Raw genomic sequence first — 17,321 nt, 5'->3', positions numbered from 1 at the left:
GGTTTGCAGTTTGAGGTTCAAGTTTGTATGGCTAGACCACGCTCCAGAGTAGCCTGAGAAAACAGCCGACATTTGGCGACTCTACCACTGGTTTCCCCACCAAATGACGTCTGAGAAACGAGCGCAGAAATTCCATACTCATGACGCGTCACTACCCAGATTTTCCGTTTTTTTCCAAGGTATCCAGAGGTAAGTGATTTACCGCAAGGTTTTTTTGCACTCTAAAACATCACAAACCCGCGTTTGAGAAGAAACACGACTTTTTAGGACTCTTTTGCTTATTGATTATTGAATTTTATTTCAAAAAAGGTAATTTTGAAGACAACTTCTCAGGTAAAATAGAAGTAAGTGGATGAATGAAAACAAACATGACTGCCGCGAGCTACCACCCGCTAATCTTAAGTCCCAAACATGGGCAGACGGGTAACGTGAAACCGTTATCCGCAAACCGCAGTTTGTCGGAAAAAATGTCAGTTCCGAAAGTAGCGATAAAATTTCACAGGTGTTAGCAAATGTCAAAAGTAGCGACTTCAAAAGTGGTTTCCCTTTTTGCTAGAAATAACGGAAATTATAGTTACAACAAGCTTTACCAAACTGATCCGAGATTTATTTTTTAACAGTTATAATGATCTTTGCAGACATACCTTTATGTAACTTAAAAGATACATTACATTATTATTTTCGTCTGTGAATACCCACACTGTAATCAAACAATTCTTTTGAATATTTATTTAAAAAGCAATATCATGAGATAAGTTTCTTCAAATGATGAGTGTGGATGTTTTCACAATTGTCGCGAAATTTTTATGGCTCGTACGGCCCATCTACGATACATGTTTTAGCTATCCGAGAGTAGCGACCCCCTGAAAGTAGCGACCCTCCGAAAGTAGCGATAGGAATCCCAACTGAGTAACGAGGGTCGTTGCTTTAGGAACTTTACGGTATATTATTTATGATTGGATTATTACCAGTATGGACTACAGTAAGCATGAACTTTAACAAAATAAACATTAGTCTGGCACAGCCGTTTTTAGTGTCGTCACACAACGCTCCTCCCCATGGAGGAGCGTTGCGTGACCACACCAAAAAACGGCTGTGTAGGAGACTAAATTAACATGTCCTCCCTAAAAAAAATTATCTATTACACCCCTAGCTCCCTATAACGACAACCTCTCCACAGCGGCCACTTTCAGTGGCCATTGTGGAGAGGTTCGACTGTAATAAGAACTTAAATTTTGCCGGATTTAGGTGGGTCGGTCTAGCATGCGAACGGCCTACAGGTTCTCCCGAGGGGGGGGGGGGGGGGTGGGGACTCCGCATATGAAAGGGTGGGGATGTTCTTCGTCTCGCTTAAGGGTGTAAATTTTGGATTTTGGTCTCACTTAGGGTGTTCTGGGCAAAACGCCATCATATTTAGACGTGAAGGTCTCGTTTAGGGTTGCACGTGAAAAAAATTAAAAACATGTATGTATTGTCTGTGTTTTAACATGGTCTCTTTTAGGCGTCAAAAGAAGCTCGGGCTACGCCCAGATCGGTCTCTTTTAGGGGTTTAATTCAAAGTTTCCTACAAGCATCCCCACCCCTTTCATATTAGTGCGGAGTTCCGGCCCGGGCAGGTTCTATTCTCTGTTGGGAAGTCCTTTCTTTTTAGTAGGAAGCACTTTCTTTCTTTCTTATCATTATCATTATCATTATTATTGCTATCATTAGTACACTTATCATATTATTCCTACTGCCTCTACAAAAGAACAAACTATCTTGCAACATTTCAAAAATAGAAAAAAATTTCAAGCTCACACGCATGTCCTTAGAAAAAAATCGTAGAGAGGAAAAAACATTCTTCTATACCAATACCTTCCAAAGCACGACCGAGAAGACCTGGGAGGACTTCGATCGGGGAAACAGGAAGCTCACAGTCCAAAGTCCCGTGAAAGCGAGCAAGGAGAGCTGGCCGAGCTTGCCAGGAAGTTGTCAATTCTGCTCTGTTTTCATGTGTTTTTGATGACATTTCGCTGGCCCGTTGTGTGACCTTTAGAGGAACACCTCTTACCGAACCATTCTTTAGCATTATTCCCTAGATCTTTTGATATACAAAAAATGAGGAAAAATTGTTTTATCACAGATGTCACAGATGGAGATGGAAAGCGAAATGAGAAATTAGTGAGCATGATAATCGTGTGATTGGCTACAACTCGTGTGGTGTGAGTGGTGTGAGAGTGACGAACAGAAAATCCCATCAGGCAGTGCGATGTAAGCTCCCAAGCAGTTGCCAAACAAAAACACTGTGAGAGACCAGCAGACGATGAAGTGAGCACTATTTCCATTTTTTCGCTTTTTATACCATGTGAATCGCTTATCCTGGTGCTGCAGGAGCAGCTGAAGCTCTCCAGTGAATCAAGACGCGAAAAATATTATGGGAGCTAAGCAATCGAGCAATAATGGTCGAGGGAACTCAAGAAATGTCGCTAATGGTGGCGCGATGGCCGCTGCCGGTCTTCCTGAGGGTTCAAGAGTTGTAGCGCTCGATCCGAGAATTAGGACTCGTTCATTACACAATGTGGGACCATCTTTAGCTATACCGGGTCACCCATCTTCGTTTCAGGAGTCTGATTTGTCTTCGTCGCCTGAAGATAGTTCTCCTTCGCCGCGAGGAATTTTATTACAAGGGGCTCATTCGCTTCCTTCACATTTATTCGCGACATACACGTCGTTTTTAAACGGTAAGATAAGATCGATTATCTTTAACTCCCTCGTTGGGATCAGCCTTTGTGTGTCACAGACGATCAGGCTCTCGTTCTTGAAGCGTTGTTGTGCCTTTTATTGTGATCTTTTGATTCTTTTTCTTGATGCTATAAGCTTACTTTTTTTCATGTTATTTTGCAGGAGTGAAATGCCCCGTCTGTTCAAAAATAGTTTTGCCTGATGATATTGAACTCCATTTGGTCATCTGCCTCACCAAACCCCGAATTTCTTATAACGGTAGGGTTTGTTAATCTCTTTTAACTTCTTAATTATCTAGTTTACGAATTTTCGAACTATCCCAGCCTGCTTACAACTTAACTTGTTGTCGTGCTCTAGAAAAATAATTAAAATCAGGGGTTAAAATACATAGCAACAAATTTTCGTGCGTAATGGAAATTATCAGTGGGTCGGCGTTAATTATTTTAATTTTCTTGTTGGTTTGGAGACAATTTTGCTTTAGAATATCATGCAAGAAGACGCACATCTCTTCTTTTCTTATTAGGAAATAATTGAAACTTTCAATTTCGGTACGATTTATATTGGATTCATTTCGACCTGAACATTGAAATGACTGCCTGCGATGACAGAATGATGTACGAAAATGACTGTAATATAATGATTCGTTCTCGACGAAATAGGGCTTTTTAAAGCAATTTGAGCGCTGTTTTTATGATAGAGGAGAAAGAGAGCTTATTTTTGAAGATCAAAATCACCATTCTATCCTACATGTATTTCAATGAGTTTACGGATTTCTAAGGTTTTAAACTAAGGCAAGCAAGTAAAGGCAAGCAATTGGACTCTCCACACTACTTCTTGACTAAAGATAAAACTTGCACTTTAGCTTGTAAACCAAAAACGTAGCAGGTTAATAAAACGTGCAATATTTTCCTTACAAAACTTAACATTCTTGATGAGAAAGATTTATTAGGGTCAATTTTCTGGTCACTTCTTGTTGTGGTTTCCTTTTGTCATGAAGCTTTCAAAGTGATAAACAGCTGTGGTCACTTTTTGAACAAACCGAAAATTTATGGAAAATCTCCGGTTTCATTTATAAAATCGTGAAAAAGAAATGGTAGAAATTTTGGAAAAACTTGAATTATTTACGGCAGGGATAAAGAGTTAACTGTGTGATCCCCAAATTGCAAAAGACAAAGCACTAAGAAAAAGGACTTTTAATAATTTCATGAAAATTCAATGTAACCCACATGGTGGTCTTCTGATTGCTTGTATATTATTAGCCTGCGATCTGCCAATAGAAGATAGATGTTACTAAAACGCGGAATAGGGAGCAGTGAAGGAGCACAGGGAACAAGAAAATAAAAAATGGGAGCAAAACCTAACTTGAACACTAGCCCTATCATCCAAGTCTTTGCTTTGTTCCCATTTTCTATTTTCTCGTCCCCCGTGCTGTTTCCCTCTTCCCTGTTTTCGTAACATCCTTTAAAGATAAGATTTCAGGTCCTACTGGACTGCGTGGTGTTTGAACACAACTTAACCAATTCCTTTAGTTAACACACTCTGTGGCTGAAGTGATGTTTTCTTGTTTTTCTGGCTGATTATGATATTGAATGGAAACTCTAGCTGTTATTACTCCATCACAGGATTAAGCTTATGCTAGTTTTTCCAAGAAACAATTATTGAGCATAGTTGTGTTTTGATTTTCCTGAGTGCAAAAATATCTGGAGCAGACGTTTTTTTTTGCGCCACGATGACAGGTTGACCAGGTGTTTATTTTTGTGGCTTATGCCTTTTTTCCCTTTCTTCTAAAAACAACAACAAAAAATAATATAAATAAAAAATCCCTGATTGCAAGTTAGGATATTATTAACTTTTTCACTCTTAGACCAAGTTATGGCCAGATGGTTTGTCACTAAAACTTAATTTAGGGCTGTGGACAAAATTCTGTGATTTTAGCATTCAACTTCTTTGGTCAAACTTTTTTCCTGGCAGGTTAATGTCTTTGATTTTTACAAGAAACAATTTGGAATTTTTTAGAATGGTATTTTTACTGGCCACTAAAAAGCAAGGCCAACTGAAGCACTTTTAGACCTGAACTGGATGATTAATCTATCAACCAGAAGGCAAATGTAATGCTGTCTTTTTATGCATAATTTTATTAATGACAGTGAAAGAAAGAGTATGATTACCTGAGGTTTAGACTATCACAACCATAACACCAACTCCAAGGAAACTATTTGAACTATTAGATCAAACAGTAACTGGGGATTTAATAGTGCCTTGACAGACTGGAATTCCCTCACAGCAGAGATGAGATGTCTACCTTACAACACTTTTAGAATATCATGACTTATCATAAAAAATTTTAAATCTCAACAGAAGGTTCCACGGTTTTTTTTGTTCCAGTTTTCTTAAGTGTAAAATTTTCTTTGTTCCTTTGGTTTTGAATGTTAGGTTTTTGTCATTTTAGTCCTATATTTTAGCAATTTTACATTTTACATTCAGTGCCCTCCTGAGATGTATGACATAGGCCATCTGTAAAAAGACCTCTTTTTCCTGTATGATTTACATGTATTGACGTTGCTGGAAGTTCTAATTTGTTTTTTATCTTCAACTGCATGACCTCCAACTTTTCCACTGTGCATTCTAGTTTTTTCAGAGAATCAATACTATCGTCTTTGCTAAATTAAATAAGCCCTTTTCTCTATTATAAGCCCCCTACCTCAAATGTGCATCAAATAAATAAGCCCCCTGGGTGTGTTATAGAGGATTTACAGTATTATTATGAGAAATTTGACTCTGAACTCTAATAATATGGGAGGTAAACAATTTTTTAGGGGGTAATGAAAACAGAAACTACCTGCAGGAAATATTATTCATTCAAAAAAGCAAAATAATAATAGTTATAAACTGAAGGACCACAGTTGTTAATGGTCCAAACAATAGACAAATTAAAAAGTCCAACTCCTCAAAAGAAGTGGCAGACATTGAAGTGACGTATTAAAACTTTGAAATTGAAGCTTTTCAGGAAATAAAGGTTACTATCAGTATTTAGCCTGAACTCAGGACATCTGAACGTAGATCTATGTTTAAATTTGTGCTCATACTTACAGACCCACAGAAAACTAGAAGTGAAATTGAAAATGGAAAGCCCACATGTCGATAAAAGTAAAATGCCAGTGTTGGTGAAAGAAAAAAAATCTGAAAACTGTTAATGGCATACAAAATAATGGACTAGATTTTCTGAGAAAAAGCCAAAATATTATCATAACCTGATTAATTTTCACTAAATGCTGATAGGAAGAACCAAAGAGATTTGTATATCAGTGATGTTGTGTCTTCCTTTCAAAGAAATAAAGCAAAATAGACTGATTGTGCAGCTGTTGCTGTAACAATGTGTTGATTACTTGTACCGTGTAATTTGGCACACTTAAAATCAAACTCTTTTCTAAATATGGGCATAAAATTGAACTCTAAAGTAAGACCCTCAGACAGGAATTAACGAACATGGTTTTTAGCATGAGCACATGTAAGCGACTGTAGGCCTTTGTTTGTAGTGTTACAGGTGTGATGGGCCTCATTGGCTTTTGAGAAAGTCTTCTTTTTTTACATACTGAAAGTTATATAAATGACAATATAGAGCACATTTGGTGCAGGGTCGGGGTTGGAATTTTAGGCATGGTGAATACATGACAAAGTTGTTTTTTCAGTCAGTGATCTAGATGGCTCAGACGAAAAAATCTGAGTTCTCCCAACAGGAGCTAAAACCTATGACCTTAAAGTATAGTGTAGTAGGAGTTGTGTTGTTGGCGTGCAGTCCTTCAAACTACATTATTTCATTTCCAATACAATGTAAATGCAAAGGTTTAAAGGTTTAAAGGCTTGTTTATAGTGGAAAACTTGTGCTCTTAGCTAGCTTCTCCAGCTAGTTTACAGGCGCTCAAATACTTAGACACAAATAATTCAAATACAACATAACAGGATTAAAACCCCAACTGGCAACCAGTAGGCTATTTACAAGCATGGCTGACGATTTGAACTCAGGATGACCGAGAACAAATCTTGCAAGTCACCAGAGCGGGACTTGAACCTGGGACTGCTGGATTGCAAGTCTGGCATGCTGACCACTCGGCCACGCTGCCTCTTTAAGAGTTCTTTATATTTTTTATCGGTAGCTGATGGTGTGCTCATATTTTTACTCCCCCCTCTCCATGAGAGCTCCATTTTACAGGTATTTAAATCAAAGCTACACAGGGAGTAAAGAAGTCGAAAGAAGGGTTTGAGGTCACACATGGGAATCAAATTCTTAACCTCTCACACAGAAGGCTGCCCACTAACCAACTTTGCAAATCCTTCCTCCTCCCTAAATTAATAGTAAAGAAGTGAACTGAACCATATCCCATGTTTCTTTTCAGAGGATGTACTGGAACAGGAGAATGGAGAATGTGTTATATGTCTGGAAGACTTGAATATAGGTACATGTACATGGAAATGGCAGTCATCTTATGGTTATTTTAGGTGTTATACTACTACATGGGAATTTTCTGCAATTTGATTGGCTTAGAGCAGTGGTATTCAGCTTAATTTGAAATACCTACATGTGAAAAGTACAAACCTTTTGCATCTAGTAGTATAAACAAATAATAGCATGATTTGTACGTGATATTTGACATAAATACCACTCGTGATATTTCAAAGTTGTCACAAATTTCACTCGTGGTATTTATACCAAATATCACTACAATTCATGCTATTACCTATACTTATTGTCGAAAGCATGCATGACATGACCACATAGCAATGGCTAATTTCTTTAAAAAAATTTCTCAAACTCAGCAGCCATGTATATTGCAGCAACTCTTCTGTCATAAAATCACCAAGTTAGGATGTTTTATACTATTTCACGGCACTGACAAAAATAATGCAAAAGTTACGACAGACAAAGGATTTGTAGCTGCCCACATGCCCTTGCAGTCTTATCGCAGAGGCTTGGAGCCAACAATATAATTAATAATAAAGTAGGTGTAATAAAGGTTTCATCTGTCACGACTGAACAAAAACTTGCTTTATTACAGTGTACAGCTGGTTGGTTTTGAACAACTTAAAAGTTTGGGCAAAAATTAAATAAGGCAAATCGTCTTCCGTTTAAATTACCCAAGATTTTAAGGTGTAAGTTATGTACAGGGAAAGTGTAGTATGAGTGGTTCAAAAGTAACTAGAGGATATTACATTGCCGCGTGGGGATACAAAATTTCTCTTAGAGTGTTGAAAAATATTTAATGAGTGAGCGCAGCGAACGAGTGAAATATGGTTTTCAACAAGAGAAGAGAAATTTCATATCTCCAAGTGACCGTGTAATGTTCTATTTATTATGTAAACACCAATGAAATGCTGAACTATTTTATTTAAATAGTTTTTTGGTCGGAAAGGTATAGTTTGTTATGAAGCCATAGCAACGGTGATATTTTCACATGTGAAGATAACATGTTATTTTCACGTGTGAAGATATCAAGTTTTCGTGAGAAAGCTCACTTGGTATTTCATTGGTGTTTATATAATAAAAGGAAATTGTATATCTCCAAAAAGGTGTAGATAGATGATTGTGAAAATTGAAGACCACACTAAAAACTTAAAAATTATTTTATGCATATTTAGAGTCATTCAACTTACTTGTAGTCTTGAGGAATTCGCATGTTTTATGCATGTCGTTAGTAATAATTCCACACACCAGTTTTAAATGTCAGTGCATGGAGTTGAACAGGCTAAGCCAAATGACCAGTTCTTGGGTGAGAGAGGGTGATTTTGTCAGGAATTGAAGTTTATGTGGGATAATACCAAGCATTTATTATCTTGTGTCATTTTGATAACAGATTCTTAGTAGATGGTAGTGATCAACTTAAAACAAGTTTTATTTTTTGACAGGCGACAAAATAGCAAGATTACCATGTTTGTGTATATACCACAAGAGGTATAGTGCCATTTTATTTTTTCATTAAAAGGTCAGTGGGATTTAAAATAAAAAAATTCAGAACTTTCTTAAATGTAATAATTGTGTTTTGTATTGTTTTGTTTTTTCAGGTGTATCGATAATTGGTTCCAAGTAAACAGATCATGTCCAGAACATCCCGCAAACTAGAAATAGGTAAAAATGAGCTTTAAGGTGTATATTGTGTTGTTCTAGGATTACGTCAAGTTCACTGGATACATACAGGGGTTTCTTAATAATTTACATCCAAGTGCACCCGTTTTGAAAATTGAAAATTCTTTGATCTTAAAACAAATTATCTCAACGAATTCTTTAAGGAAATATATAGAGATCAATCGAGAGGTTTATTTAAATTAATTGTTCAAAGGCCGATTTGCGCTAACCCAGGGTGAAATTTTTACCCGGGTCTGTTTTTCTTTTCATCAAAAGTATTTTCGCTATTCCTGTGAAAGTGGGCAATCATCAAATTGTAACCAAAAAGAAATTAAACTGAATTTGGTTTTTAAGCCATATCTGGTCTCAAATTTTGCACTAATCCAGCCTGGGTTATCTTAACCCAGCCTTGAACAACCCGGTCCAGGGCTTAAAGGGTTAAGAGAGACAGTAGGACTTGTACTTAGTCTCTGTCTTTGACTTCAGAAGCCTTAAGTTTTCAGCAAGTGTATTCCTCTAGACCCCCCAAATTTTTGTCCCCCTGATTGGCTTACTTTGTAAAGGTGTTGGTTGGGTGGCCAGTGTAAAGCACATTTCTCCGTGAAGGTTAAAAATAGCTTGAATGGGTTCTATGCTCTGTACCATGAAGTCCCATAGCATGACATACCACCTTTTACTCATTTTGGTTGATGCCTACAAGTACAGCTCATTTTTTCCCCAATGTATACCCATGTAGAACAGTCTTTTGTTTGCTGCTATTAATGCTCTGTTTTTGCCCATGTTTGATAATTAATCTGTCCATAGCACAGGCTAATCATGGCAGTGGATGGTCATAATTAGCTAAGCAGTAGGTGATGACAAATAACTTTTAAATATAACCTTAAAGATAAAGATATTTCTTCTGAGTGCTCATCATTCTTTTAAGATTTCAGAAGCTAAATCAGTTCTCTTTTGCAGGCACTTATCAAGACTAATGTAGACGCTTTGAGCACAAGTAGGATTCAAATTTATACAGGTGGATGTATTTAAAAGTGTGTTACAAGTTCACTAGGCTATTAAGGTACATGTAAAGCAATGTTACCCTGACTGAGTGGAGCGCCCTGAGTATCATCTAGTAAGGACCCGACGTTGATGTATGGCCTGAGATCAGGATGGACTCCTTCATTTCATCTTTGGTTTCCTACAGTTTATAGTTATCAAGTACTCCGCAACCTTTTCTAATCTCATGCAAATATAGTGGAACCAGGATATAATTAACACCTTTAATTATACAAACAATAGTTTCTGCCCCAATTACTGTAAGATGGACAAGACCTATCATCACATACTACATGATAATTTTTCTTTGTTGCCATTGTATATTATTTTTAAAAATATTTCTTGATTTCCACAAAAGCCTTTAGAACTGAATTGTTTACAAGTAGGTTCATGTAGAAACCTAACTGACTATCATGTCATACTACCATAGCTGTTGAAACCTTTTCTGCGTACCGGTAAACAAAGGCACCAACTCAATGCTTGGGTGACAAAATACAGTGATTTGTATGAAATTGTTGCTTCAAGGCTAGACACCAATTCCTTGTGTTTGCTAACTGGATCGGAATGTGGGTTAGGTCTATTGAATAATAAAAAATTATTATAAAGGTGATGTTATAAGTCAGTTCAACTCCTTTCGGTTTCTACCATCTCCCCTACATAGTTGACTTGGAACTTTTTGTTACATGTATACTGTACTGGGAATTTGAATAGTCATGATAAAATTAATTAACTTATGCTGTTAAATTGCCCGGATTAAATAAAACAATGATGAATTATTGTTTTATTTACATGAGGGATCAGAAAAGAATATTTTTTGTTGGTGTCATGTGACACCTTGTTATGTGGACTGCAGTAACGTATAAAGGTGTGAGAATTTTTTTTTTTATAGAAACTTATATTAAATAAGATTTCCAGCTGGAAAAGACACTGTTTTTACGCCCTGCCAGTTGAGCCTTTCTTTTTGCTTTGTTGAATTTGGTGTACTCCTCCGTAGTAAAGAAAAAAGGGACTTTAAGCAAATTGCTTTGGTGACCTTCTACTACGGCAGCCAGGAGTAAAAAAGCCCTAAAGACAAAAGGAGGCTCTGCTCTTCACACAGGGTGAAGTTTTCATGGCATGAGAATGTGGAATCATCTTGTAATGTGTTGCTATCCTCTACTGCGCCATCGCTTTCTGGCTTTACTTTCATGTTTATTTAATTATTCAACAAAGGATGCATTTTTTTTAAACAGCTACAGGAATTTGTTGTTGTTCAAATAAATTGGACAAGTTTGTTATATTGTGGTTCAGTACTGCTAGAGTGATTTTACTTGAACCGTGAAACAGATAATAACAACTAGGGCAAAATAGCTACAAATAAACAAAAGAAGACAGTGGAATAATAGTGCATAGTATTCTACCTATTTCACATGTTAAGGAAAATCACTCTAAGTTATCTTTAGTTAGTATTGTAGTCTACCCTAATAATCCTTACCAATGTGGCTTTGCTTGTGACAGGGTTGCTATCACAATTGAATAGCACCATTTTTAAATACAAAAATGTAGATATTAATAATATATTTTAATAACAGTTTTTAAAAATTCTAATTGCATAAGCCAATCATTATTATTTTTTCTTCAGTGGTCAGATGAGTAATCTGTAGGCCATTTCGGAGTTGCTCCGAGCCTCTGTTTCAAATTGAGGCTAAGTGTGAAGCCATTGACATGAAATCTCATGCAAATAAATCTAATCTTCACAAGAAAAGTTTTGCACTTAACCTCGTTTTGGAACTCGGAAATGGCTTTTGGCTTCTAATGCAATCCTAGCGGTTGTGAAAGACGAGATGACTTCATTTGCAGATAAGACGTAGAAGAGTAAATTTATTTTATTTTCTGATCCATTGTAACAAGACAGCACATTTTCACGCACAATACTCAATGCTGAGGCTAAAACTAATTTTCCCTTGTATATCTTAGATGTAATAATAGAGACCAGCACCCAGTTGTACAAAAGGTGGATTGCACTATCCACCGGGGCCTGGAGATTGGTTCTTTCTCGCTAGTCCTTCAGTGTGACCAAACAAGTGAAACCCTCTTGACTCCACCCCTAAATTGCTCATGTTCAGGGATGAATAGTGGAAAAATTGTCCACTTCTTTTGTTTTACTCCCTAAAGCCTTGCGGCTTAGATTGGATAGTAATGTATTGAAATTTGTCTATTACATTATCTTCCAGATTTTAACTGATACCCTAATCCTGGTGCCCAGGTTATTAAGATCGAAATGTACGAGACCTGGGTACTTGATTTTGTTTGTCATTACAACTGAAATACACATAAAAAAAGCATTATTTGCTCCAATAGTTTTGACCTCAGCATTGTGTGAGCTAGTCAAGAGAAAAAATTTAAACTTTTTGTAGTTGTGTTTAATGTGTTGTACATACAAGGATGCAACAATTAAGTGCAAGTAAAGAGCTAATGTACACAAATAAAAGTGAATACAAACTATTGTCTTATCATTTACCGTTGTAGGTTTAAAGTGACTGGGAGGAAACACACCCAACGCGTCCGTCACCTGCCTCGTTGAAATATAGATCATGAGGGGAAGGGACATATACATATTCGGGTTAATGAACTGGAACTAAATGATGTTCAAGGCTAAAAATAGACGAGTTCACGCTCTTAGTTGCATCATGGGTAATGCAGAAAATCCAAACTTTTCTATTGGAATTCATAGCCTACTTACTCTTCCTTATCAGGTCCTAGTCGTTCAAAAGGTTGTTAGCACTATCCACTGGATAATGCAGTTAGATCGCTTAACACTTATCCGCTGGATAGTGATTATCCGGTGGATACTGCCTTCCAACGTTTGAACAACTGGGGCCTGGGCGAGGTGGCAGGAAATTCAAAGGTTTCTATCGGTATTCAAGGCCCACTTATTCTTCCTTAATATATTAATTCACGTAGAATTTTCTGGCTTTGAATTCTGATATTAATACAAACCTGCAACTAAGAGCCTGAACTGAGGAGAGAATAGGAAACGTGGGTTAAGTCCCCCATTTTTACTGCTTTCTTCGTCATATATTCTTCCGAGCATGTTTCTGACAATACCCATTTTAGCCCTGAAGCACGCCTAACAACTACACGGCTTTGTACGTTCATATGCCCGATGGCTATGCCATGCTGATTAGCCCTAATAAGGCAGCCTCCTCCTCAGGCGCTTCGTTTTTTGCATGGCAAAGGCGAGCGACTGGTGATGAACCACAAGGGACCAAGGGAAGGGTCATCAAAAGAGAGACGTCTGGGTACGAGGCAGCTAATAAGGGCTTCCATACCCGGGTGATGTGGTTTTGCGCATGCGTAAGGTACGGGCCATACCGCGGAGTTTAACCGCGGAGTTCAGTGCTGAAATTGGTCATGTGTTCTGAGCGGCAATGAAAGTCGACCTGAAACTAATACTGAAAGGAAACGTTGAATCAGAGTTGAACCGTTGTTTACTTCACCTTTTCCAAAGATTCATCTGCGACTCCTTTTGGGCGGAAAAAAGGCAGAATAGTTGAAGTGTAGGCGGCAGGAAATCAGATTCAATAACAAAGTACCCGTCTGGAAGGAACAGGAGAATAGTATGCTTTCACATCCTCCGTGACAATGAAGAGGAGATAATCATTGTGGACAAAAAATTGATCCAGAAAGGTTTGTAGCTAGAACAGTCCGTATAAAATGCAGACTAGAGACTGCTGCAGACCATTGTTTTCACCATGCAAATGAGGGCGAGAAAACAATAGTCCCATTGCTTTCTAATACTGAAAACAATGGTCTGCAGTCTGCATTTTGTACTGTAGAAATAAAGGGCCTCAAACCCTGAGAGTGACCAACATGTAATTGATATCCCGAAAAAAATAACAACAACAGCAACATTAAGGGACAATAGTAAAGATCACATGCCATAGGTGTGGACTAGGGAGAGAGAATTTGATTAATTATGTACCCGCCTCCCCTCCCCTCCCCGGAACTGCAACAATTTGTTGTCTGTAATGGACAATGAAAGTGGCAGGAAATATAACTTGCATAACTACGTTAGGACTAAGTCAAAAACCGAGACATTCGTTAACCTAAAGACAAATAGCTCGTACTATCTTAATAAGAATTTTCCACTTTTTAGTCATGAGAGAAAGACAAAAGGCTACAAGACAGCGTCATCGATGAATTTCTCCGCAAAGTAATTAGATTCCTCTGCAAAAAAGGAGCAAAACATCCCACTGTACTACTCCCCATTATTCCTCTTCACCCCCCTCCTCCACGAACCAAAAGAAATGTATGGGACAAAGTATCATGCAAAAAAAGTAGGTTGATTTTAAGCTCTACTTACGCTAACAGGTGTAGAGTTCCATTCTCATAGATATGTGCCCGTTCCATTCCACAGGAATTAGTCTAATGTAACGAGCTTTAATCATGGGAGTTAACTGATGATTCACAACAGTATCTCTGTCGGTGTTTCCCGTAAAAACCTAAATGAGATTTAACAGAATACGATAGTTTGGTATCTGGGCTCGTAGTTTCTTGGTGTTGCAGACGGGTGCAATCACCAAATGACGTAATACAAAAAAATGAAAAGATGCTGAACAATGACCAAACCACATCACAAACCAACAAGAAACACTTGAATTCTGCAACACCAAGAAACAATTGAATAGACCTTGTTACGGCTTTCGACGCCGCCTTGACGAGATGAGAATCTAATGTCGAATAATTTCCTTAGAACGGCTGTTCTGAAAAAAATACTGATGTGTAAACTAAAGCCTCACTCCTAACGATTCTCCTGAAAAAAATTGCGGGCGTTACATGCCCTAGAAGACCTACAACAACTTTTAAGAAATTTCTATACATTTGTCTGTAAGAAAGTCCCGCGAAAATTACAGACAAATATATGGAAAATCTAAAGCAAGCCTCTGGAGAAATTTAAGCATAAGTACGGCCCAAAAATGTTTTAGTGCAATCCTTTGCTTAGTAACTTTAGTTTACAACTGATATTTTTTTCAGAACAGCCGTTTTAGGGAAATTATTCAACATTAGATTTTCATACAAACACTGTAATTTCTCACACGTTTGCCTACTCGTCAAGATGGCGTCGAAATCCGTGACAAGGTCTATTGTACTGGCAAGAGATGGATAATCTGTGCAAACGTATGTAAGATGAGTTATTTGTTTAGATGGTTGTGCGTGTCTTATAAGATAGGGAAAAGATGAATAACTTGTCAAGACGAACTATCTGCTTCTGTTGTCTGGAGTTTTTTTGTGACTTATCAAGAGAGATTAGTGGCAGAGACGGAATCTTAAGGCGTTGGCCGGGAAGTGTGAATTTTACTTAAGCTATTTTTAGAGGTTGCGTCCAAATGGACGTCCAGTTCCTGGAACGTCTGAATGTTTCAATCGATTGTTTAAGACGTCAACAAGTCCAAGCCCAACTGCCTCATGGCAAACAATGCAAAACATTGTAATGGCGACTGTTGAATTCCATTTTAACAACACTGAATAATAGTTTGCGGACCTCTCCGGAAACTAACTTCCGATCAATTAGAAGCGTGTAACTGGTATAAAAATAGCTTTGGTGAAATTCACATATCCCAAGAGCTAGACTGGGTGTTTTCCTCCCTATTCAAAGAGGTAGGGTTAGGTAAATTTGAACAAGGCCTATTATTATTATTATTTTCAAAAATAGGGTTTGGTGCAAGGTGTTTTATTTGTTTCCCACCATGTCTGATTTATCTCCGCTTCTCCTATAGAACTTAAACGCCAGTCCATCTTCACTGTACTGTAACTTGTACTTTGTGACCCACTGATCGCAAGGGCATCCGTTCCGTCCTTGAGTTGCTACTCCTGACACTCGAGTCGTATTCAAAAGATCGACCTGTAGCCACTGGTTTAAGTCGTTTGACTTAGCTGACCAGGCACCAGTTCTATAAACAGTTTTTACAAAGTGTAACCTTGCCTGCTGTGCGGCATGATTGCTGGCCCATTCTGATGAGGCACTTATCTGGGAGTCCAAAATGGCTCCACTTTCCATACCAAGGGGGACTGGGCAAACTAAGGGAACAAGCAAAATATGTGACTACAAACATTATAACCATGACGGCATTTTAAAAAATAACTAAAAAAAAAGATAGCACGCGCGCTCTGATTGACCGAGAGGCGTGTTTGCATCCATGCATGAGAGTATGTAAACAGGTTGTGACGTCAAGATGTTTTGCTTTCGTGGGCTAATAGGCCTTTTGTATTAGTTGATCACGTGATCAACTTTCGGTAAGCGCGAAAATAGTTCGACCTGTTGATTGGGGTCAGGCGTTTCCCACTTAATGTACATAACAGGTTATTGTTAAGAGTCTATGTAGATTAATTTGGAAAAGCCTGACTTTCATCAACAGATCGAACACATCAATCTGACACTCATGCGTGCACTTGCATCTATGAATTTTGTTAACTTTGAAAATAGTTCGCTTTTGAAAAATTTTGTTAGCACGAGCTGAAAGAGCATATTAAAATTAGGTAACTGTATATCGCAAGGATTTGTATGAGAAAAACAACTCTCGCCACCCACTAACGCTTGAGTGCTTTTCCATACAAGTCCTTGTAAATTCTGAATTTTTTTAACTGTCGTTAAATCTTTCGTTTACGCATTTATGGCCTCAAACTGCCTGTTATGAATTAAATGGAGATTTGAGCCCCGTTATAAACAACAACAACAACAATGAAACAAAAACAACAAGAAGTTGTTAGAGGTATAGACAGTCAACCTTTCTTTACGACAACGGTCACCTCTACAGAGCGTATTCACTCACGTGGCCAGCGTCTATGCTAATTTACCGTACAACAGAAAGTTTTTACATACGAAAAAGTTCAATTCCCACGGGGTTGTCATGGTGCACCAACATGGCCGCTCTTTCATTGTTTTGGTACACCAATATGGCTGCCGTGACGTCATGTGAATACGCTCTATCAAGACGTACACTTCGCTAAAACGGACACCTAGAGGTGGTCCCTCCCTTTCTTTGGTCCTTTTTATAGTGAAGTCTCTAGAAGACGGACATCGCTCCAAGAGAGACAGATAGCGAAGGTCCCATTAAAGGTGTCCGTTTTGGAGAGAGGTGACTTCATTGCTAAACTAAGTAGGTTGTAATCTCGCCTTGTTCACAAAGTTTGCCGGTAAATCGTCCTTTAATACAGCTGCATTTGTATCCGTCAGCAAGATTGCTGCACGAGCCTCCATTGGCACATGGACTTTCCGAACAGTGATTCCAGTCTATAAGACAGATTCATCATCATCATCATCATCATCATCATCATCATCATCATCATGATCATCATTATCACCATCATCACTATCATTATTTTTATTTGCGTTCTTAGGAACCTTTCACGATGTTTTCCGCATACTGTTTCTCGTTTTTGTAGCGTCTTACCTTTGAACTAG

General features: G+C 37.9%; 2 protein-coding genes across 2 annotated transcripts in view; one reads left to right on the top strand and one right to left on the bottom strand.

Annotated features, from left to right (window-relative positions):
- Positions 1–2,238: 2,238 nt before the first annotated feature.
- On the top strand, positions 2,239–12,358 carry LOC140927803 (E3 ubiquitin-protein ligase znrf2-like). Its single transcript, XM_073377487.1, has 6 exons — positions 2,239–2,720; positions 2,884–2,979; positions 7,116–7,175; positions 8,623–8,668; positions 8,779–8,842; positions 9,797–12,358. Exons 1-5 carry the CDS (start codon positions 2,414–2,416, stop codon positions 8,834–8,836), a joined length of 567 nt encoding a protein of 188 aa, XP_073233588.1. The 5' UTR covers positions 2,239–2,413; the 3' UTR covers positions 8,837–8,842; positions 9,797–12,358.
- Positions 12,359–14,223: 1,865 nt separating this feature from the next.
- LOC140925667 (retinoschisin-like) overlaps positions 14,224–17,321 on the bottom strand; it is a 5,879-nt gene continuing 2,781 nt past the window's right edge. Inside the window, exons 3-4 of the mRNA XM_073375574.1 lie at positions 15,606–15,937; positions 14,224–14,361 (exon numbers count right to left, since the gene is read on the bottom strand). Of these exons, the coding sequence (XP_073231675.1) occupies positions 14,224–14,361; positions 15,606–15,937 (470 nt within the window). The remainder of the gene's footprint in view (positions 14,362–15,605; positions 15,938–17,321) is intronic.

This window comes from Porites lutea, chromosome 2 (genome assembly GCF_958299795.1).
Source record: "Porites lutea chromosome 2, jaPorLute2.1, whole genome shotgun sequence".
NCBI classification, from domain to species: domain Eukaryota; kingdom Metazoa; phylum Cnidaria; class Anthozoa; order Scleractinia; family Poritidae; genus Porites; species Porites lutea.
Note: the sequence above shows the minus strand (reverse complement) of the source record. Positions and strands in the feature narration are given on the sequence as shown.